This window comes from Acipenser ruthenus, chromosome 3 (assembly GCF_902713425.1).
Source record: "Acipenser ruthenus chromosome 3, fAciRut3.2 maternal haplotype, whole genome shotgun sequence".
Lineage (NCBI taxonomy): Eukaryota > Metazoa > Chordata > Actinopteri > Acipenseriformes > Acipenseridae > Acipenser > Acipenser ruthenus.
In genome coordinates this window covers 79261337-79286374 of record NC_081191.1, presented here as the reverse complement: position 1 = coordinate 79286374, position 25038 = coordinate 79261337, and the positions used below count along the sequence as shown (strand labels likewise).

Sequence of the window (25038 nt, the reverse complement as noted above, 5' to 3'; positions counted from 1 at the left end):
CTAGTTTTCTGTCAAACACCTTTGTACTTTTAGATTAGAACGAAATTAAATCATGATGCAACTGTGCAAAGGGAGTCGTTACCTAACTATGCAAACAAAACGATGAATTCCCCTGAGCTGTATGCCATGTAGATAAAAAATTATATATTTGTTTAATGTTTCCCTTAAGATTCCCTCATAGCACAAAATAGATTTGTTAATGTGGTGTGCTGATGTTATGCCAATAGGTTACTAATACTTTTTATTGAAGTTCATTTTAAATTAATCTAACAAAATGTACTGTCTGCCATTTCAAATAGGATATATATATATATATATATATATATATATATATATATATATATATATATATATATATATATAGAGACACACACACACACACACACACACAGATGTCCGCAGATAGGTGCAAATTGGGGGGGGGATATACAAAAAACAAATCTAAAAAACAAAACAAGTTGTACAGTGTTTTTCAAGAAAATAGACAGATCTTTAGATCTGTGTTGCATTTAAAAAAAAAAAAAAAACATATATTCAGTTAAGTTTTTTTTTAAATAAACAAATAAAAACAGACTACGTCTAATTTTCTCTGAGACATCCCTCTCACGTGTCGAGATGAGTTGTACACACACACACACACACACACTAGGGCTTTTGGCTTTCGTGTTTTCTTCTGACGTTTCGCCTCTCCTTTACGAATTAATTTCACAATTAAAAGTATCTCTGTTTAAATTCAGAAACCAAAACACATTAAACAGTGCTCAGGGCCATTTTAAAAGGGGAGTTTGTTAAACACGATGAAAACACAGATGCTGGCGAGTAAATGAATGCTGAATATTATGTTAATTTAAAGTAGGGCTAAGGAAAGGTCATGTGTGCTTGACCAATCATTACCATTTTGCTAATTTGCATAAGTTTTGCAGCATGTTTTGTATCATTTACAGCAGTTCTGACAGCGCGTGTGGAGAAGATGCCAGCGTTCAGTGAAAGGAAAGTTTGCTTCCAAGTGTTTTTTAAAACTCATTCCGTTTAGAATAACGTCCTCAATCACAGATGTGCCAGCAGAGGAAGTTGAATTGATCACAACGAGAGATCATATCCCGTATGTGCAAAAAAGACACACTGAAAAAAAAAAATGTCAACACGAAATGTGCTGCCTGTAAGTGTAAAAAGTGGGCAAAAATGACTGAATGGGCTAACACTGCTTCTAAAACACCGAGCATCTATGAAGCACACAGATATAGAGAACATTTCTGTATTCCTAAAAACGGATTTCTTGTAGTGAAATCTGTGTGCTGACTGACCCTTACTCACAAGTGCTTTTTAATGCATATAATTCATTATATCTTAATATTTTGCCAGAAGACATGCATTTGTTTTGGTTTTTGTTTCAAAGACTAGTTGTAAATTAATATTTTAAAGCTATGAAATTGAAAGGTCACCATATTACTTTTTTTTCTGTATGTCATAGAAGGCTAAAGAAAGCAGACAAATTTATATATTTAAAAAGTTTTTTTCTAAGATTTTTTTATGCAAAAAACAATCAGGTATGTCTTTGCTAAAGTTCACAAAACAAAATTCAATGTACAGTCATCTTTTTCAGACAAAGAAAAAACTGGTTAAGAACAAACATGTAAATAGATATTGGTCTTGTTAAAATGCATGACCCTGAAATTTGACCTTTGACCTATTTTTGGTCTCAGAATACTACTGATTCTACTACTGATTAATTATAACTATGTTCTGTATTTTTCTTGTACTTGATTTTACTCTTAAAGGTATCTGCATTCACATTTTTTGTAATTGCTCTTATTTGAAATCGTTCTTATCAATTTATAGTACTTATTACGTGCTCATAATGGAATTTACTCTTATAAGCAAACAAGTTTACTGCTCTTAGTCGAATTTGTGCTTAAATGTAATTAATTACTGTATCATTTATTTTGCTCTTATTTGAATGTGGTCTTACTTTCTACTGATTTTACTGTACTTTATAACTGCTCTTATCTGTAATGTGATATTTCATAGTGTGATATTGTGTAATGTGATATTTTGTAACAACTGTAAGTCGCCCGGGATTATTAATAATAATAATAATAATAATAATAATAATAATAATAATAATAATAATAATAATACATTTTAAGCAGGGCTAGTATTTTAATACATTTTGCTTCAAGGGGACACTTACTTAAAAATGGTAAGAACGGACCCCCTGTGGTAAACTGGTGACAGCTGATAAATAACTTCCAAGTTTCTGCAGCTGCCCTCGATAAAATATACGCTTTCATAAAGTGTAATTTGGTAGAAATAAAAATACATTTTGTGTAAGGGGAAGGTGCCTCTGACAGAATATGGAAAAATGAAGGGTGGTGTATTGATTGTAAAGTGGAAAAAGAATATATGAAATGTTTGAATCATTAATGGTTTATAAAATATGGCTAGATGCAGGAGTCTAAAACAAATGTGGATGAGAGAATTACAGACCACAATTTGTCTAAACAGCAGCATGGCTTAAGACTGCCATATTTATAGAATTCCTGCTGGCGATGTCTCCAAGTAGGGGTGGTTTATTATTAACAGATTTTATTAACATCATAAAAGACCAAACCAAATCGTAGAAAAAAATGGCATTAACATCTGCCACCATTTAGATCTAAAAATTTACCACACTATTTTAAAAAGTCAGTAGTTTTTATCATTACTACTGTATGACCTGAGATTAAATACATTTCTCTGCAAAATGGCTATTTTTACTAGATGTAATAAGTATGTAGAAATGAATGGCTCGTTTGCACCTAAAATCCTTTTAAAGTTAGCTGCCTTTTTGATGGTAACTCTGCTCATCTGTGACATTCCAGTCATAACTGAAAGGTAGCTTTAACATGCCAAACTTGGTGGTTTTTTCAAGGTAGTGTCCTCTAAATAGTCAATATTAATCACCAGCTGTGAAATAATACAATGCAACAAAACCTATATATATATATATATATATATATATATATATATATATATTACACACACACACAAATGTATTACAACTGTCTAAACAAACTATGTAGTTATATGGAACATAAAAATGAATACATGTTTAATAACACAGACTACCATTAAAAAGTAACAAAAAAATGAGAGCAAAAACATTTTATATCAATCAACAATATCTCAGACTATGCAAGTTTTGATATAGTATTTTTCCTGTCTCTAAGTATCCTGAGCGTGGCCTCATCTGTTTACAGATAAATTACCTAGTATAATGGAAAATCACATTATTCTGCACAACAGGCCTGCTAATTTGGGAGATGTTTGGTTACCTGGCTGGTGGAAGCTTGGAGAAAGTTCCCTGGCAACGGCTCTTGCAAGATCGGATTCCTGGCAGGCAGCCTGGGCTGCCTGGTCTGCAGCGTCTCCCTTAGCCCTTGCATGTGCGGTTCTAAACAAAGCACAAACACGGTTTATTAGAATATAGGTGGTGAGCCGTTTTCTATGCTTAAAAACATCAGTCTTAGGCTGATACTCCTGTGCATGTTTATTACAATGTTCATTGTATTGTACATTGCTCGGTAACCAGGAAGATGCCTTTTTGTAAAAGAATAAAATATTCACTATTATTCCACTTGGATTTTAAAGAGCATATATTAAGTTTTCTATCAAAAATGAGATAAGAGATAAGTAATACTTATAAATACTTATAACAAGAAACAAAATGTTTTTTTAAATGGTGATTTTTTTTTTTTTTTAAACAGCTGAAGAAAAAGTGATCAAAAGTGAAAAATAAAAAATCTTGAGGAAGCTGAGCTTGTAAAACATCTTTACCAGGAACTGAAGTGTGACTTCATACTGTACTGTCGGGGCATTTAATATGTGTGTACAGTCTTTGTGTGTGTGTGTGCAGTGTAGGTGTACATATACATATACATATACAAATACAGTTCTCATCAAAAGCTTTCATTCCCCAGTGTATGGACATTTCCTCACATTGGGGTATGTAAACTTTTGATGACAACTGTACACACATGTTTTTAACATGTGAAACAATAAAGTATATTTTATCTTTTAATAACGAGTGTTGCACCTTTTTCATTGCTAAGCATCATGATTATGCTACACCGCTGAGTTCCCTGCATGCACGGACTTGGCTGAGAAATCCAGCAGAAATCTAAAGGAACATTAGGTAGTCAAAGATCAGTGCTAATCAGGGTTAGGTAAATACATTTTTTTAAAAAAATAGACATATTAGTACATTAAATTATGTAACTCTTTTGACTCACGTTATCTTCATTATACTGCTAGAAAATGATAAATCGATTAAAAATAAATATTGAACACTCAATTATACAATATACAGTTGCACTTAATTCAACCTAACAATGAAACTGGACAAAGAAAACTTTTAGTTTTAGACAATTTTTAGAACATGAAAAGACTTCTCTCGGAAATGTTTTGTTTGATTTTATTACTAGGTTACTTTTTAGAATCGCAGTACTGTAAAAATAAATGTTGCTCCACAGTCACGTTCAAACTACTCTTAATATCTTTGGGGACACTGCAGCACTGTGCCTGCCTTGATCCTACAGCACATACTCTAGTCCAAATACTGCCAGAGCAATAGAACTTGAGATGACACCCCACACCAGTTAAGCTTGTGTAGCTGTGAAGGCATTGACAGGGTGTACCTGCTGTGACTCCAATTCCCCTTAACGCAGCAAGAAACTGTTAAAAACACGCGTTTCCATAGGGAAGAAAATACAACTGAGGATAGAGAGTGTACTAAATACTAAAAAAAAAAAAAAAAAACACTTCCTCAGAAGGGTCACTCACTGGCTTGTATAATCTGGGTTTAGGAGTACTTTATCTGGGTTACCGTTAACTAAAAAACTTTTTTTATACTGTCAGGCAAAGTATTACTGAACTGAGCTTGCACTGCAAACTAATGCACAGCTTTAATGTGCTGCTACAAAATATCACCTTTTGAAGCATTTTCTCCAACTTTCAAAAATGTTTAAGGGATACATACTTCATTCATAGATGTCCTTGTCAGAGGGTCATGTACCACGCAATGGCATCTCCAGTGCAAGTACCTTAGTGTAACACCACATTAAAGAACAAAATGTATCTAATCAGCTATAATTGGGCAGAAATCTGCCAGTTTGTCATCACTGTTATCCAGCATAAATAATTTCTAAATCAATGCTGTTTGCAATACTGGTGTTTTATAATTCCCTATAAAGATCTAAAGCTAAACCATTTTTTTCCCATGTTATTATAGTTCTGGTGTTAGAAACACCTTGTCACCTACATTTCAGTTTAAATAGACTGTCCTTCATGCTCATTTGCACATTGTGCCCGAGATGTATTTTGTAACATTTAAATGCTGCATCTTTTGGTGATAGACAATACACCACATCTGACTTTGATAGAGTATATGGTCAGGTACTTTGTTGGTGTACTGTATCCTACATTGCACAAATTGATGATGTTTCACCAGGAATAACAGTGGAAAACAGACTTTGCTCCCCAACTTCCTTGACAGAATTAGAAGAAGCTGTCATTGAGAAATTATCATGCATTCCTTCAGAACACTTTGTAGACTTGTCCCATCGAGAGTGCTGTCACAAAAAAAAAAAAAAGATTACACCCCAAAATAAGATTGCACTACATTTTTATCCAGTTATCTTACAGACAGGAGGTGGGTCCACTTTTTAAAATCTTTTCACTAACAGAGTTTTTTTTTTTTTTTAACCAAGTGAAACATATTAAGCAATGCAAGACTGCAAAATTCAACCTGCTTTTAAACTGGAACCTATACTGAATACTAAATAGTCTAATGAGCTTCAGAACAATCATCATGATTATAACATTATAGTGAATTAAATTGGAGAAACACAGATTTTACCAGTGAACTATGGGTTTGACCTGATTAATTCCCTCCAAAAAGTCAGTAATCAAAATAGATATTTCTCATCCATCTAGAAAACCATAAAAATTACATAGAAATTATGGGTTAGTCACTTTTCAATGCCTTAATGTACATTGAATAAAAACCTGTGAAAAATAAATACATTGAGAAATGAAATGAGAAACTGCCTTTCAATATGGCCATCCTAAATACACAATTTTTTTTCCCCAGTTACTTTGCATTCATATGAATATTCTAGTAGCACCCTAGCTGTTACCAACAGTTTCTCACTGCTTGGCGTCTTTCATTTTGATCAATTCGATACAAAAATTAGTTTTAGTTATGAGCCTGACAAAACTACCCATAGATAAAGCTGAGGATGTTCTTCAGTTGCGTAATAAATATCCGAGACACATTGCAGTATAGTTCTTATGTACTTGAGTATCCCAGCAAGTGTTAAATACACTATATATATATATATATATATATATATATTATATATATATATATATATATATATATATATATATATATATATATATATATATACACACACACACAGTGCCTTGCATAAGTATTCACCCCCCTTGGACTTTTCCACATTTTGCAGTGTTACAACCTGGAATTAAAATGGATTTAATTGGGATTTTCACCATTTGATTTACACAACATACTTAACACTTTGAAGGCACAAAATATTTTTTATTGTGACACAAAAGTTAATTAAACAAAAAAAAAATACATTTGTTGGTTGCATATGTATTCACCCCCCCTGAGTCAATACCTGGTAGAAGCACCTTTGGCAGCAATTACAGCTGTGAGTCTTTTTGGGTAAGTCTCTACCAGCTTTGCACATCTGGATCCTGCAATTTTTGACCATTCTTCTTGGCAAAATTGCTTAAGCTCTGTCAAGTTGGATGGGGACCGTTGGTGAACAGCAATTTTCAAGTCTTGCCACAGATTCTCAATCGGATTGAGGTCTGGGCTTTGACGGGGCCACTCTAAGACATTCAGGTTCTTGTTTTTAAACCACTCCAGTGTAGCTTTGGCTGTGTGTTTAGGGTCATTGTCCTGCTGGAAGGTGAACCTCTGCCCCAGTCCCAGGTCTCTTGCAGACTGAAACAGGTTTTCCTCTAGAATTTCCCTGTATTTGGCTCCATCCATCTTGCCCTCAATCCTGACCAGTTTCCCAGTCCCAGCCGATGAAAAAGATCCCCATAACATGATGCTGCCACCACCATGCTTCACCGTGGGGATGGTGTTCTCAGGGTGATGAGCAGTGTTGGCTTTGCACCACACATAGCGTTTTGCGCTAAGACCAAAAAGTTCAATTTTGGTCTCAGAAGACCAAAATAAATAATGTGGCAGAGTAAGGGGATGAGAGAGGAAAAATGTAGACACAGTGTGTGATGCAGGACTGCATTTCCCAGAATGCCTTGGGGTTTGTAATTAGAGCCAGGATGGGAAACACCTGGCTCTAATAGAATGAGGGACACCTGCAGGTGTATACAAGGATAGTAAGTAAGTAAGAGAAGGAAGTGATATAACCTTGCAAGGTTTCCATATGGAAGGGAGTACAGCAAGCTTCTTTGTTTAATCTGGGGAACAGTCTGCAGAACTGAACTATGTTATTTCCGTGCTGCTATTCGCTCAAACTCAGTCTAACACATTCCTGTGACAGCAAACATGTGAAATTCTGGTGCATTGTGTATAAGCTGATCATTGAATATACATATATTGTATACCCAGCTAGTAATAGCTACTGGATAATGTCTAGTTCAGAAATCTCTTTCCACAAAATATTTTTTAATTTTTTAAATATCTTCACTTATTGATGAAGTACTTTATAATTCAGCTGTGACCTTCAACAAGGGCTTGTACTTTGAGACATCCTGTTTTATTTTATTAAGTGACAAATTAGCCTCTCAAGATAATCTACTTGATGCTGATGCTCTGATACAGCTTTCCACTAGAAGTCTACGTCACATGCCATTAAGTCATTTGTAACATTCCCTTATTCTCATGAATAACCTGTCTGTGATATACATTGAACAGTGCAATTAATGATTGTAACATTCTCTTATTCTCATGAATAACCTGTCTGTGATATACATTGAACAGTGCAATTAATGATTGTAACATTCCCTTATTCTCATGAATAACCTGTCTGTGATATACATTGAACAGTGCAATTAATGATTGGTTTCTCCATCCTAAAACAAACTGCAATTTTGAACGTCTTACTTCCAGCGTTTAAAGCGTTTCAAATGACTCCAGGATCCATCTAGATTCTAATTTTAGTTCTAAGTTCTTAAATTTCATCACCACAAGTGGTCCCTTTAAATATTCTTCGGTGGGGGGGGGGGGGGGTCAGGGACATTCTATGTCAAGAATAAACAGGGCAGCAGTGTTGAGTAGTGGTTAGGGCTCTGGACTCTTGACCGGAGGGTTGTGGGTTCAATCCCTGGTAGGGGACACTGCTGCTGTACCCTTGAGCAAGGTACTTTACCTAAATTGCTCCAGTAAAAACCCAACTGTATAAATGGGTAATTGTATATTAAAATAATGTGATATCTTGTAACAATTGTAAGTCGCCCTTGATAAGGGCGTCTGCTAAGAAATAAATAATAATAATAATAATAATAATAATAATGTTACTTTAGAATGTTAACATTAACCTGTGTAATAGTGTATTTTGCATACATTTATCTATATATATATATATAAAAAAAAAACTAAATAGGATAAAAGTATTTGATATATTTTCCCCAAACCATTTCACAATATCATGCATAACACGCTTTACATAAAACATGGATAAACAACTTGAATATGAAAAGAATGAATAGAAGTATGGTTCTACGTCAAAGAAGATGTTCTTCTCTCAGACTGAACAAAATGTCTTGATTATTTCATGGTCCCCATCTGTTAATGTTCCCATAGTTACACCATTACGCATGGTGCTTCAGATAAATTGATCACAATATAAATCTAGAGGAGGGTGAGAGATTACAAATAGAAACAAATAGGTCTGGCAGTATTAAAAAAAAAAACAAAAAAAAAAACTACAAGCACATTCAACTTGTCACTTTCTTTAAAATAACTACTGTACGTCCATCTAGTGTTTGTGTTTGAAAGGACATCTCTCTACCCCAAATATGACATAACAGAGCATTGTCATGCAAAAGTAGATCACAGTGACCTACACCCACTGTACAGTATGTAAAAATGTCAGTGTGACATACGAGCATACAGGTTCCTTCGTCACTAGATTCTGAGACTAAACATCGTGTGTTGCTAAATAAGCATGCCATTCGCAAGCTGTAGAATATTTGAATAACCAGTTCTCTAGATATTAGTAAAAATGTAAGTGAGACATAAATACAAACAGGTACTGCCTGCATACCTGACACTGGGATACAATTTGAAATCTAATAAAATGATGTTTAACAAATATAACAAAGATTGAATATACCTAATTTCTTAGATAACGAAGCATAGGTAATATTTGAATTATATTGAATAACAAATCTTCAATTTATATTAGCATACATATAAAATCTTTTCAGACCATTCCTCTTCCTCTGAACTTACTCTGCGGCTTATCTCTTGTCATACGCCACTTGAAGATTTGCAGGAGCCAGATGAATAACTGGGCTTGCAACCAATAAAACACTTGGCCCACTAAACTGCTGTTCGCTGAACCCTTCAAGAATTCATAAGCACTTGCTGTAGTGATGTGAGTGCCACAGACCAAGCTAGTACTCCTGTCTCCTATTGGAATTTGCATGAAAGTCCCACCATCAAAAAATGTTCCTTTAGATATTGATGAATTAGTGATGGCAGAAAGATCAAAGGAAGTTGAACTGTTTCGTTACAAAATAAGACACAATGATATAATGAAGAACAATGTGGGCAGTATACTGTATGGTCTCAACCAAAACATTTTGTTAGTTGTAAAAAATATGATTTATCAATGACGATACTGTATACTACACCCCATAAAAAACAGTAATAGATAATTTGATATGTTATTTAAATGGTATTCTGGTATCAGAATTTTTTTTTTTTTTTTTTTTATATATTTAATTTACTTCTCACACAGCCTGCTTGTAGCTCTTGTGTATTTCAGTCTTGTAAAGATATGTAAAATGGTTATATTAATGACATACATACAGTACACATACAGTATGTAAATCCACCAGCATTCAATTAAATAGACTCTCTTAAACATGATACAATCCTCGCAAAAACCTATAAATTTCACTTAAAATAAAACCGTTTGAACCAACATTTTCACACTACTAAATCTGCATCAGTATGTTAGTTTTAACTCTCTAAAACAGTGCTGAAGATTCCATATAAAATAACACATAGGGGTATGTTTGCTTTGAATTGTGCTGCTTTCATATGAATCATATCAAACAATTCCTAAAAACGAAGGCGCCCCAGAATGAGAGAAGCGATGTAATGAAGGGATGTTTTACTTACGTGGTGGTGGGTCTTAAGTTACAATTTCCATGAAAGACCCGCTTTCACTGAAATAAAAAAAGGGTCGGGAACCGCACACAACCACTTGTGTTAGGAACATGGAAACATAAGAAGGGAAGAGAACATACAATTTTCCGATTTATTAATTGAAGCACCTTGCTACAACTCCAGCAGCCCATTTATTGATGTTATGGATATAGGATAGACTGCTTTTACATTGTAGATTCACAGAACAGGAGCAAGGGCTGCGATGAGTAAGCCCTAGGACCTGAAAAAGGAATTATGTGCTTGTGACTTTAGGAAGAGGCCATGCTTTGGAAGATGACCATGCTTTCCACTTGGCTCGCGGAGGGCTGTCCTCGTGGAGTTGACACCAAAGTGATCGGCCTCCAAGGCTGGGAAGCAAGCGTTACTTTCCCCAAGGGGAAAATGAAGAGAAGGGTAGAGGATACATTTGAGAAGACTAGAAATCACCCCTTCTAACAAGGAATGCCTATGCTTCGGGCGATCGGCACGACCGGACCTCCGAGACAGAGCCACGAGGGGCGACAGGAATTCTGAAATATAGAGGAGGAAATGAACATGCAAAGGGGCTAAAGAGGAACACTGGCATAGATTAGTGTTTCTCAACCTTTTTCGTAACAACGCCCCCTAGATCAGCTGAGCTTAGTCATCGACCCCTTGCCACAGAAAATAAAAAAATTAAGAATTATTGCAAATTAACAATGCTGTTTAATTAACATCAATTATTTTATTAAATTTAATTCAACTAGTTACGAGAATTAAAGAGAAAAACTAAATTTAACTCATAAAACAAAAATAATCAACATGTAGATACATACATAAAATGAATACTATTATGGAATATATACCCAGGCTGGCTGTGTGGTCCAGTGGTTAAAGAAAAGGGCTTGTAACCAGGAGGTCCCTGGTTCAAATCCCACCTCAGCCACTGACTCATTGTGTGACCCTGAGCAAGTCACTTAACCTCCTTGTGCTCCGTCTTTCGGGTGAGACGTAATTGTAAGTGACTCTGCAGTTGATGCATAGTTCACACACCCTAGTCTCTGTAAGTCGCCATGGATAAAGGCGTCTGCTAAATAAACAAATAATAATAATAATAATAATAATAATATTGCTGACATATCTTCCTTGCTTGCGCCATGCTGTGGATAGCAATAGAGAAATGCAAACCGGTTCCTTTGAAATCGGGTACCCAGTTCCTGCTTTGGAACCGATGAACTGGATACAAATATCAGGGATCCGGTTCCAGTCAGTATTATTATGTTTTTATTAAAACTGATTATTAAAACATTAATTTCTGTCAAAAATACATTTGATAACTATAATTGACACGTTCACGCTGGAGAATAATTCAGTCTCACTTTTACATGTTTTTACAAGTGATGAAAATGCTTTGGGTAAAGTGAATCTTCTGCACTTCGATGGGATCATTTGCAAGACAAGCCCAAGCTGAACATGACACAATTTCAGCTATCTAAAAAATTAATTTAACCCCAAGCCGATGGGGTCGTATTTCGGCTTGGGATCCTAACATACACTAACCTGTTTGCACATACCATGTGGTTAAAGATTTTTTTAAAATTGTAAGCTTTGTGAAATTTGCAATTAACATGATTCATATACAAGCACACAATGGCTTTCACTGTTGTAATAAGACTGTTGTCGTGCAAATTGGAGATTATTGATTATTTTTTGTTAACTCTAATTATACAGGATGATTTCATAGATTGCACAATATTGTCGGAACATCGGAAAAGATTCATCGTTTATGGATCATATGTTATATGTACAGTGTCAAATATTTTTCCTTTGCAAAACATCTGTTATGTATTGCAAGTTTTTGCAATGTATGCATCCTTACTAAACTCGTGCAGACTGTGGCCGAGGGGTAATAAGATAATTAACAGCTAGTTAACCCCTCGGCCAGAATATAAGAACCTGCAGCTGTCCGTGCTGGGAGGAGAGTGTACAGAGGAGAGTACGGGGAGCGGAGAGAGCGAGGAGAGAGAAACTACATTTAAAAAAACAACTGCTAAGTATCCTGCTGGTGCTAAAACCAGCACGCTTATTTGTTTCTATTTGTTTGGACAACGCGCCTTTTTGTTTTGTGTTTTGTTTGTTTAAATCTTTTGTTTTGTTTTATTATTTAATAAATACGCTGAGCGCAGTAGCGTTCAGCTTCACCCGCCCATCCATTGTTTTGTTTCTGGTACTTCCTGGACCGTGACGTCACCACACACGCCACTCAACAGCGGCTTGACCACACCTCCCCGTTGAGAAACACTGGCATAGATGAAGGCAAATGTTAGTAAAGAATACAGGGTTTCTCCCTGGCTCAAGGAGAGTCCCCTCTCAGAGGTGAGACCGAACCGATTGGGCTCCAAAGCTGGACAGCATGTATCCTGGAGCCAAGGCACAATAAGTGCCAGAAAACAGAGATTTGAGAATAGTGCAGGGTTGCCCCTTGGCTCAGGGAGAAGCCGCCCTCTCGGAGGTGAGACAGAACCGATCGGCCTCCAAGGTGAATTGATGTTGCTGCTGGAAGAACTGCGGGGGGCAAGAGAGGTCAATGATGAGGCGCTTCTTGCCTGAGATTTTTCTAGTGGCAGCCTCGATGGGGCTGATTCAGAATTAAGGGGGGAAAGGGGCCTTCCATGAATCCTTTCGATGACTCGGAAGCAATGACAGAGTCGATGACTTCAGGTTCCTTTAGTGTGGACTGAATGCTTTTACAACATAGAGAGGATATTTTTTAAACCAGGGGAATCCACTGGAAATAAGATAGGAGACAAAAATGCAGTCAGGATGGTTTTGGATTGCCTCGGATAAAACAGGGATGTTGATGGGGGTCGACGCAATGAGGAGGGTTGATTGTCATTAACGATGAAGTGGGCAGATGTAATGGGAATGGGTGTTGCCACAGAGACTGCACATATGGAGAAAACGCCATTGATTGGATGAGCAAAATGAAGAGTTAAAATTATTGCATAACTGTCTGCCACAGGGGTATTTGATGCATCTGCCGTGTTAATCTCTGAGAGCTGAGGAATTAGGTGGGGCTGAAGAATGGAGAGGTCTAAGTTGAGAGCAGGGGCGGGGTGAGATGAAGCCGATGAGGAGGCTGCTTTGGGACAGAGAGGGGTGCAGTGGGCAGTGGACGCGCATACACCACAAGTGTTTGTCTATCAGGGTTTTATCTAAAGCGAGCAGGGATGCTGTTTTGGCAGAAAACGCTTTGTGGTATTCAAAAATAGTTTTTTGGCAAGCTGGGATCCTGGGATTTAAGGGTATCAGATACATCTCTGCAGTCAGCTATCTTATGATCCAAAAAATCCATGGTAGAAATGAGCATTGAGACCAGGTTAACATCTTCACCATCAATAACATTTGGTCTAATTTGAGGAACGAGTGTGTCGGTGGACCACTGAAGCAGAGGAGGAGCCAGCTGTAGAGGCAGTTGCAAGTGTGAAGGTTGGCAGCTGAACAGCGGGGGTGTACGCTGCTGACATAGCAGACACTGCAGTGCCTGACGCATGCGAGGGGCGAGCTGCTGATTACATATGTGTAATCCTACTATCGAGTGCTTCCAGGTGGTCAGAGACTGTGGAAACAGAAGCACTGAGAGGTTGAATTAAATGTTTAATGTCACTGAATATTTGTAGACGCAAGTCGGAGAAATCTGACGTGGCGGGGCCAGACAGTAGAAATCGAAAGCTGGCCCTAAGCTGGCATAGATGGAATGAAAAAAATATATATAACTCAAACAAAATACAAATATATAAAAAAATATATCTATAAAACACTCACAATCTATATCTCAGCTAAATATATTTACATGAAATATTTTAATAAAAATAATACAAAACAGCAAAATATGTTACTCACAAGCCTATCTCGCAGAACTGAAGCTGAAAGCTCGGCTGAGATGGATAAGAAAATAAAGAAATCCGGTCGCTCCCTGCTGGAATTGGGATTCCTTTTTTAAAAAGAACTTTCAAAAGCTTGTCGATGGACCAGTCTTTATAGAAAAGCTGAGCTGGTGGATCTTCCCGGCGTGTATGTCGAGTGGAGAGACAGGCTGCACAGGAAGAGTGGCAGAACATCATACCGCAGTCCAGAGGCTGATCAGGTCTATGCGTCAATGCTGCCAGGATTATACCTGATACTAACTTTGTAATGTTTTGACAGTGTGTCATGTTTCATACTGAAAACTTATCATGACTCTGATCTGTATTTTTGTTCACATTTTCTGTGATTTTGATATCTCTGTTTAAAATATTTGATTAAATCCATTAAAATATTTGATTAAATCCGATCCAGGGCAGCAGTGTGGAGTAGTGGTTAGGGCTCTGGACTCTTGACCGGAGGGTCGTGGGTTCGATCCCAGGTGGGGGACACTGCTGCTGTATCCTTGAGCAAGGTACTTTACCTAGATTGCTCCAGTAAAAAAAAAAACACAACTGTATAAATGGGTAATTGTATGTAAAAATAATGTGATATCTTGTAAGTCGCCTTGGATAAGGGCATCTGCTAAGAAATAAATAATATAAATAATATAATAATAATATAATTAAACCTGAGTGTTGCGTTTCTTTTGTGCATCAGTATATTTTAATAAAAAGAATACAAACAGCACAGCTACTAAACAATGGAACATTCCTAATATACTTTTATTTCAGAATTTGTAGCCACCAATAGTTTATTTTGTTATATAGCTATGTTGTGTTATTGTGTCTTTAAAAAAAAACCCAGACAATGTGGGTCATATAAAGCTTGAATTAACGTGCTTTAATGCCAGGTTGCAGAAGCCTTAAAGCTAAAGGGGTGCACAACGTTTAGATGTATTCCTGCCCCACAGTCTTAACAATGGTTTGGGTAGAAACTGTAGTTGTTCCACCAGCTGGGGAGTTTGAAACCCTGGCGTAAAAATAAATAAAATAAAGACTTTATTAACTAATAAAACACCCATATATTACCCTGAAGAAATCCTATCAGAAACATTTGCAAACCACAGAATTGCCATAAAAACACTGTGGATGAGGATTGTAATTTCATAGAGGTCTGTTCTTTCTTTGTCTTTGGCTCAGGTTCCAGGTGGGTTTACATGTGTAACCTTGGAAGACCGGCCTCATTTCAGAAATTAAAATTGGACCCAAAATGAAAATTTTCTGGTGACTGTATTTAAGTGACAAATATCTATAAGCGCTGACAGCAATTACATTATAATCAAGAACATGGGATTATAAACAATATAAAAAATAAATAAATAAAAAAAGAGGGCATAAAGTAATGTCATTTTTTTTGTATGCAACATGAATTACTATGCATACATAGAATGCCATATGAGACCTAATATAAGCACTTTATAAATCAGTAATCTCTTTATGTGCAGTATCCTGTACATTGCCAATAGCGTTGGGCCTTATTCATAACACAACTTTAAATCCTGAAACCTTGCTTTACATATTTGGCCTAAGCATACATGTTGCTCCTTTATAAATCTGAACTAAATATGTTGTCTGACTTTTCCCACTATGTAAACTGGAACAGAACCATGATAATTAATATTACCTCTGCAAGTTTCCCAACAAACTCCATGACAGGTAATCATATTCAATGTTTCAGAAACAATTCATTAAGTCGTTTATTTATTGCAAGATCTTTTTAAAATGTTTCCACCATATGTTTAAACAAAAAAGTAAATAACAGAACTAATGTAAATCTTACACCCAACAGCAAAACTGTACACGTAGGTGCTAAGAGCAAATGAAAGTGTAGGCATAGTATACATTGTAATCTGCTGTAAACTGAATGGTCACTCTTAGCAAGTAAAACAGAATTGCACATGCTCTTCTGAGGTAGAATACTTTGCATTGGGGATAACAAATGACTAATTTTAATACAAATGGTATGTATGCAGTGATTCTGAAATTCCCCATGGTCATTCTATTCATTTACTGTCCTTGACTATGGTTAACTTTACTACTCTTTGCAAAGCTTTTACCATGTTATAATATATTATCTTATAATATATACAGTAGTTCTATAAGGCAATACATTCAGACAAACATTGTAAAGATAAGTTTTATCAACTGTATGCTATAAACATATAAATACATTCTAGTCAAAGTCCTTTTCATTGTATTCATGATAACCTTCAATAACACTCTGGTTTGTAAATAACAAGGTCCGTGACATGTTTTTGAGCAAAACTGGGACTATGAGGTGCTGTACCTCACACATGTTGGGTAAAAACATATTATTTGTAACAGCTACTGTTACTGTAGCTAAACCACAGAAGCAGTATTCCTTCTGTGGTTTAGCTACAGTAATATTATCAAAACAAACAATATTAATAAGATAAGATCTGTGTATCTGTTTTAGTTTTAACCTTGGTGAATGTGACCTAGCTGTTTTAGGCGTATTTGATTTTTTTAAATTGTATTTAATGAGAAAGCAAATGATTGTAGTCGTCTGTTTTACTCTACCATTCCCCCTCTATGTCTTCACACACACCTTTCATTTCCTCCAATCCTCCCAATCTTTTCCCTGCACCCCCTTATATGCCCTCGCTTCCCCCGCCCACATACACAACATGCAACCCCTGCACACACACACCCACCATGCAACCCCTGCACACACACCCCTCTACTCTAAGCCTATGTACCAACATGACTAAATAAACACAGCTTTTGCATTTTTTCTTTTGATCAACAGCGATGCAGATCCACATTAACTCATCCATTCTTTGAAATGCAAGGATATACCAATTGTAAGTGACTAATTTAGGTCTTAATTGCTCATTTATAAACACATTTTAACAGCATTGCTTAAGGTTTCCACCATTTTCCTATATGGGCTGGTCTTAAATTTAAAGAGAACACAAGCAGTTTAGAGTAAACATTGTGACTTGCTTGCAGCTACTTAGCTGATATGGAAACCCTGAGTATCACCATGGCAACTGTCTAGTAATAACTATACTGGGGGAAGGGCAGGCAGTTGAACACATCATCTGGGCTGTGTAACAAATTAAGTCAGCTTCCACAATGAAGCATAAAAGGATCGCTGCCAAAGTACAGTATGCATTACATTAACAGTATATGGACAGCACTATACTATTGAAAAAAAGCCCACAAAGTTTCCTTTCGTATAGTAGCATCTGATTCAAACCTGCAAAAAAATAAACTAATCTCCTCACAACAGATTTGATACTTGCAAAACAGCAGTCACTTTAATGCTTTTGGGCAGCCCCTACCCCTAATGCAGCAGTAAACACAGTTCAGAGAAAATATACATGTGTTGTTCATGTTTGTTAAAAGCAACTTCTCAAAAAGAAGGTATTTCTAATATTCACGTGAGTATATTTTAACAATATACTGCCCTAAAATTTATAAAGCCTACTGTTATGTGTACCTCTTTCCACTGTATTTTCAGTATCTTTAATGATGTTATTAATGGAGTTGGTTAATAAATACCAAAAAACGCTGTTTAGATATTTGAAAAAGAGACCAATGAATTCACTTTAAGTGCTATAGTGGGAAAAAAGGGTTCCTAACTGATTTAAAGGATGCCATCTTATCAGCGATGGAATTCTTCTATGAGAAAAAAGATACCCACGGCAATGACTTCAAACTGTACTGGGAAGACAGTTGAACTATACAGCTAGCCTGACATTTCCAAACAAACAGGGTCCTGGGAGGTATCCATGACATTACAACTAAACTCCTTTTACACTGGCATGCTCTGCCCAGGTCGGAGCCTACCCGGGTCAGGACCCAGTGTCATGCGGGTCGGCTACGCGATTTCACACTGCTTTTGATAAAGCAGGGTTGGCCTGGGTGACAATACAATACACGTATCAATGCCCTGGAAGCAGCATGTTACTGACGCTTCCATCCAAGCTTCTCTGCATTGAACCGTCAGCCCAAATGTTGATTACAGCAAATGTTTCTTCGTCCCTACTGCAATCTAGCTCATGGTTTGTCTCAAGCAACAAAAATGTGGCTAAACAGAATAAACAGAAACGTTCCTTGCGGAAGTGAAACCTTCACGCAGGGTGGCCATTTGTTATTTCGTTGGCTTACGAACGGTCATTATATATTTTGTCTTGCTCAACCCGGGTCAAAGCAGGTCAACACACATCCTGAGGTGGGTCATTGTAACCTGGGTTAACCCGGGTACGACCCAGGTACGTGGTCCGGACCTGGGTAGAAGTGCCAGTGTGAAAGGGGCTCTAGTTGTTACATATAATACAATACATATACTGTATAGCTGACTAATATTACATCATGACTATCATTAACAACTGGATGACAATCTGAGGTGGTGAACATGGTATGTTCTGTTTGGTATGGTATGTTCTGATACTATCAGGTAACACATTCCAACTAGAGGAAGCCCTCGAGGTAAAGGGTTATGTTCTGTGTAAAAGCACCACCACCATCTGAATGTATTATTATAATCACCTTTATTTATGTTGGCAAGACACTGCAATTTGAACATTCACTGCATTCAGGAGCACCCCCAGAAATGTTTCACGTGGTATGCCAAACTGAACCACACCGACATCCCATCTCATGCCGATAACGACTCTGCATCACCATGCTGCAAAGTGTTTGTTCTTTCCTGAGTTTCACAGCACCTACTGTCACATTAGAAAACTGCAATCAAACTGCATCACTGTTTCTCTTTCTAAAAATGAATAAACACAGCGCACGGCCATAAAGACAGAACAGCAACTACAGTAGCTATGTTTCCATCAAACTTTTTTTTATGCGCTACTGTGACAGAAATACAATGATTCTTGGTTGTAAATCTCCCTCCCGACCTGTGAGGGCGCTAAGCAGCGAGAATAGAGTTCCCTGGACAGGCTGGTCTGACAGTTCTTTCCCAGGGTTCAAGGGAAGTCGGCCAGCTAGAAAGGGGGCAGAACTCCGTTGCATTAACGCATTGACCCGGAAGGGAAAAGACGTGGCAGTCGCAGATTGGAGGGTTGGCTGCACTCGTTTACCAAGGGGTCATGTGTGACGGCATAAAAGGGGACAGACAGACGCAATCTGTTCCTTCGCTTTGGTTTGTAATTTGAAACCTGAAAGGACCGTGAGAGACCCTGTGACGTATACGTACCGTGAGTGTTTTGTTTGTTTGTCTGTTATTGTCTTGTCTTGTGAATTACTAGACGGCTAACACGATTCCGGAGCTGTCGTCGAGGGCCAGCACAAAGCCAGAACAGCACTTCACTACTGTCACTAAATAAACTGTATCACCCACCACGAACACTACTGCACACACCCAGGACTGGTGACCGTGTTACTATTATTGTGGGGCGGACATATTGTTTATTTTTTGGGCCTGTAACCCGTTGTTGTTTACTCTGTGCAATATACATTGTTGTGTATTGCCGGGGTCCTATTATTTGGTCACCAAACCTGGATAAAAATAAAACCCCTTTTCCAAGTGGAATGTTGTCTATTTAATCACGCACTGCATCACCCCTGCACCTGTATCCACTTAACCACTTTACCACAGCTACAAAAAAAAGCTTGACAACTGTGATGGAAATAGGCAAAAATTGGTTAATTCATGCGAGCGAACAAAAAAAATAAGTTTGATAGGGGTAAAAATATATCCTGTACGATAAATGATGTGCACAAATGCAATGGAAATACTTTTGGAACAAATTATATGAGCTTGCGTATACGTCATTTAAGTCATACGTGGTCAATGCAGCACATCTCTACACGGACGAGGCACTTAATTAAAAGATCATTAAAACACAAATTATATGTCAATCACAACTACAGCTATGGCCAAAAGTTTTGCATCACCTAGAATTTTTGGATTGAGACATAATAATAAAAAAAAAAACATGAACATAATTTGGATCTTTTATTTAACACCATTTAATGAAAGAAACGACACAATTATATCGCAAAAGTCTACCGTAAGCAAAAATAGTACTTTACCTAGATTGCTCCAGTAAAAACCCAACTGTATAAATGGGTAATTGTATGTAAAAATAATGTGTAAAAAAAAAAAATGTAATTGTATGTAAAAATAATGTGATATCTTGTAACAATTTTAAGTCGCCCTGGATAAGAGCATCTGCTAAAAAATAAATAATAATAATAATAATAATAATAATAATAATAATAATAATAATAATAGTACAGTATCCCATGTTTTATTTCAAATGTCAGATATTTAAATTTTTGTCAGTTTTCCATTAAGTACATGGAAAACTACAAAGCAGCATGTAATTCAACATGTTAATGTAACATTATTTAGCAGGTTTCATTTGACTTAATGAAGCAAAGTGAGTTAATACAAAGGGTGATGCAAACATCTACTGACAGGTAAAGAGTAGCACAGCTACCAAATCACATTAAAACAGACCACATTTTATCTGAACACCTCTGCAGCAGCAAAATCATATTAATGTAAGGCTTAAAATATGTTCAGCCTTGTGCACACACACAGTTGTATAACAATGTTTAGCACTACCACTGTAGACTTGCACAGGCCACAATGTGCAGTGACAATAAAAAATGAATGGATTACCCCACTATAAAATCGCAGTGGGCATTTTTATGGACATTGCTGAAAGGACCGTAGTTGAAAGGCAGGTTATGAGAATGTTTTTTTTTATTTTTTTGTTATGCATAGTATTGTATAAGGATTTGTACGTCTGCAATACAGGGAATTGAAATCTTTGGCTTCCATTGGGATTCACTTGTTTTTACACACACATTTGCACAGAGTACAACAAAGTTATCAGTCTTTTCACCCGATACCTGGCATATGATACACGATGGGTTATTCCACGTATTTGAGGATCATTATCTTACTGTATATACTATGTGGCTTTTGAGACACAGTTTCTCTGAATTTAGGCCTGGTCTCCAAGGAACGGCAGGCAGGGTTCCTCACAACTTAATATAGGTGCTCAGAATGCAAGTTATATTTGGATGATATTCCGTCAAAGCAAGAGTGTTCTCTCTGTCTACAAAGCTCATCTTTCCATTTAAAGGACAACACACACTACAGCTAAAACTGAAAACATTTACACACAATCAGGTGCCTTGAACGTTTTGCTTTTTATTGATTTATTTTTAACTAAAACTTGCTATATACAGAGATATTCATCTCTCCTTCCTTTTGTTCTCAGAAGGAGGTACAGTGGTATCCCGGGAGAAGATTTGAACTGGAACTGTTCTGTAATTGGCACTAGAGGCAATAGAGCAGGAGACCACAAGTAAACCAGATTCTATAGTGTTTATCTACTAATTATGTGTCTTTCAATTACTTTTCATATTCAGGTAATACCATTTTTTTGTTCAGCATATGAATGGGCTTAAAATGAAAGGTTATGCAGTATTCCTGGCCATCAGTGCAACTTGAATAAATATCTTCCTAGCAGCTGATGAGTAAATAATACTGACATCAGCATACGACGCGTACTTACCTTTCGATTATAGAGCTTGCTCTTTAGATGAATGGGAAGACGTTTGTCTTTGCCACGCATGGTTTGTTGTTCATGTCCAGCCCTTGCCTTGCCTTTCCATTCAATTCAGTAAGCTGAGATGCCAATTCATTACAGTGTATAGTATATAGTATTTGCATGCAGTAGAATACAAACAACTATATTTAACAAGATTTTCACTTTATCCTTTACACACTGTTAGTCACAATCGGTAAAGGGAACTGTTGCATGCAAGCAAGATAACAAGGCAACTTAAAAAAATATAACTAATTAATGAAGGCTATTAATTCACAGTAGTACAAACAACTTGTTTTAAAGTAAACTTTGACCATAGTTCCAACACTTAGAAACCCTGCCTTTCTTAGAGACACGCTAGTCCACTCATCACCTGTAAGGGGTTAAGTTTTGAACGTGCAGAATTAAATTCCGAGTGAAGTCAGCAGCATAGCAGGTGATAAACATACATTTGGGTAGAATGTAAGAGCAGACGACAGCACAGCAAAGATGGGCTACTGTATCAGCTGTTAGTGAACTATATTCCTGTCAAATGCTGATAAGCCAAACTCTGCTTTGCCTTATTTAGTCAGAGTTCTCTGCTGACACACCAGAGCCCAGCTGCACGTGTGAGAGCAGCTTCTTTTCCTTTCCTGTGCCTTACTAATTTATAAAGATAACTCAAATAAACCCACCTTATCTCGCGTGCCTTCTTACTGGAGTAATTTATAAATCACAGTAACAACCCCTGTAAAGTTGATTAAAATTCATACTATAATCTGTCAAACAAAACTTTTGCTTGAAAATAAAAATATAACAAAATGCATAATGTTTGCACCATAAAACAGTAGAACTATTAAAAAATATAACATTTTAAATTAATAAATAAATATAGTTATATCATTTTTATACATAACATTGTGGTAATTAAAGATACCTTTCAAAAAAAAACTTTTTTTATTTCTTAAATAACAGTTCTCCTCAAATCACTGAAACCCCCACTACACACAAATGACATACCACTAACTGAGATTACTGTCTCTCCTCAGCACACACCACCATATAGATAATATTCAGTCTTACTTCACACAAGCAAAAACTGTCTCTGCAGCACAATAAATGTATACTTAATTTATTGTGCTGAGAATTAACATGAGACCTAAAATACAGCCATTGGATAACAGGCACATTATACCATGTGGTTCTCATCAGATTTTCAAAAACATGTTCATACTGTATACTGTACAATTTAGTATGACAAATACTAAACACAGAAATCAAAGTCATTTTTGATGTTTAACAGCCCAAAAAACTACTATAAATAATGCAAATAATTATAAATATGATTTACACCATTTGTGTTTATTTTTGCATGCTACTGTTAGGTGAACAATTACTCAAATGTATTTATATATTTGTAAAAATTCAGAAAATCATTTTAATCATCAATACACAATGCAGTCAATGTTTTTGCATGTTTGAATAAAAAGCAGATTTAGCTCTTGCATACACTTGCTAAATTTAAGCAGTGCACATTCAACAAGAGTTGTTCTCTCAACTTTCAGAGTCAATAACATATCTAGCATTTGCGGTGTCAATCCTGCCTTCGATTTCCTGTGCACTTACGTAGCGCAACTAGGAATTTATTTTGCTTGTTACGATTTTAAAAGTGCATGCTACACCACTAACCAGACACTGCTCAAATACTGTTAGGTTAACATTTTTCAGCAGGTGAAACCCTAAGGGCTGAAGCTACCTGGACCCTGCCACCCAGTCAGATGAAGATCTACTGTTAATCCTGAGGGTGTTGGCCTCAGAACAAGCTCTCAGATTCTTAACAATGTATTATTACAAACTACAATACACTTTAATATAGGAATTACTCGCCATGAGCTGTTGGCAAATATTGATACCACACCATGAAGTCAAGTACCGGATTGCATTACTTTAGTTACATGATCAGATTGGGCATGTGATGATGGTGTGAGGAAATGATAACTTTTGAAAATCATTCATTGGGCAGTGTGTTCCGGGCTTAAGGTTAGAAATTTTTAAACAAGTGAACAAATCTAAAAGTATATAAAAGTCTAAAATATTTCCATAACTACAAATATTGAATTATCTATGAAGTCTCTGTATCGTTGGCGTCACAGCCGTGGTCTGTTAAATTTCTGTTTCAAGGTGAGTTGCAGTCTTTCGTTAATTAAAACTAAAAACTAAACATTCCCAAGCAAACAAAAGAAACAGTCGCAAGAAGCACTGCTCGTTAAGATAGTAACATTGTTTCATAAATCTACATAATTTCGGAACTCAATCAAACAATTATCTAATAACGAAATACGCACAACGACCTCTTACAAATGACAAAATCAATGCTACATACCGATTTCTTGATTAACATTGGAGTTATCATTTACGACCTTTTGAAAATCCTGCCCCAAAAGGCTTCAGAAAACCTACGTTACCTTAGCTTAGGTTAGCTATATGGCACTGCTGATGTAACACCCATAAATAAAAAGGCAGACCATAAATGCCTATAGATATGGTTCTTTCAAAAGCACATACTGCAATAAGTATGCTAGCAGTTGCACTTTTAATATAATCTGCTACAGTATATGAATTGTATTTTCAAATAATATCAGTTTGGCACAAAACTGTGGTAATCAACATTGAACCCAGTTGTAGTTTCTTTAGCTAAGCATGGTGATGTTACAACACCTGTCGGTATTCTGCTTCCTAAGCATGCAAAAAGTTGGACTACAGTGACACACTTGCCTGTTGAGCAAGTTTTATACAGTGTAAATGAATTACAGTCATGTAGTTCCAGATAAATACAGACAAGAACAAGCACCAGCAGAGATGTGCTCGTAAGTCACTGGTGCATTTCATTAATCATCAACGACAGACAGTGTACGTACTGTACCTGAACCAGATCCATTAGAATGCTGGCATACTGTGTCATCTTACCCCTACAATGAGTGTTCTTCTACCTAATTGAGGCTACACTAGCTAAATATATTATTAGAATAGAATGGGCTCCAGAATGATGACCCTCCTTTTAAGAACAGTCAATGTGTATTAAACAAGCTTCTTGTTACTGATTTAATCATTTCAAATGATGTTTCTAAAACTAAATAAAAATCTCTTA

General features: G+C 36.5%; 1 protein-coding gene across 2 annotated transcripts in view; it reads right to left on the bottom strand.

The window, feature by feature from the left end:
• The window catches only part of LOC117435723 (junctophilin-1-like), a 45622-nt gene that overhangs the window by 13710 nt on the left and 6874 nt on the right, over positions 1-25038 (bottom strand). Inside the window, exons 3-4 of one of the 2 annotated variants that reach the window (XM_059017257.1) lie at positions 4076-4159; positions 3341-3433 (exon numbers count right to left, since the gene is read on the bottom strand). In XM_059017257.1, coding sequence (XP_058873240.1) covers positions 4105-4159 — 55 coding nt within the window. In that variant the 3' untranslated portion in view covers positions 3341-3433; positions 4076-4104. Of the gene's footprint in view, positions 1-3314; positions 3434-4075; positions 4160-25038 lie in introns of those variants that run through there. The other variant, XM_034059097.3, reaches the window with a different exon arrangement.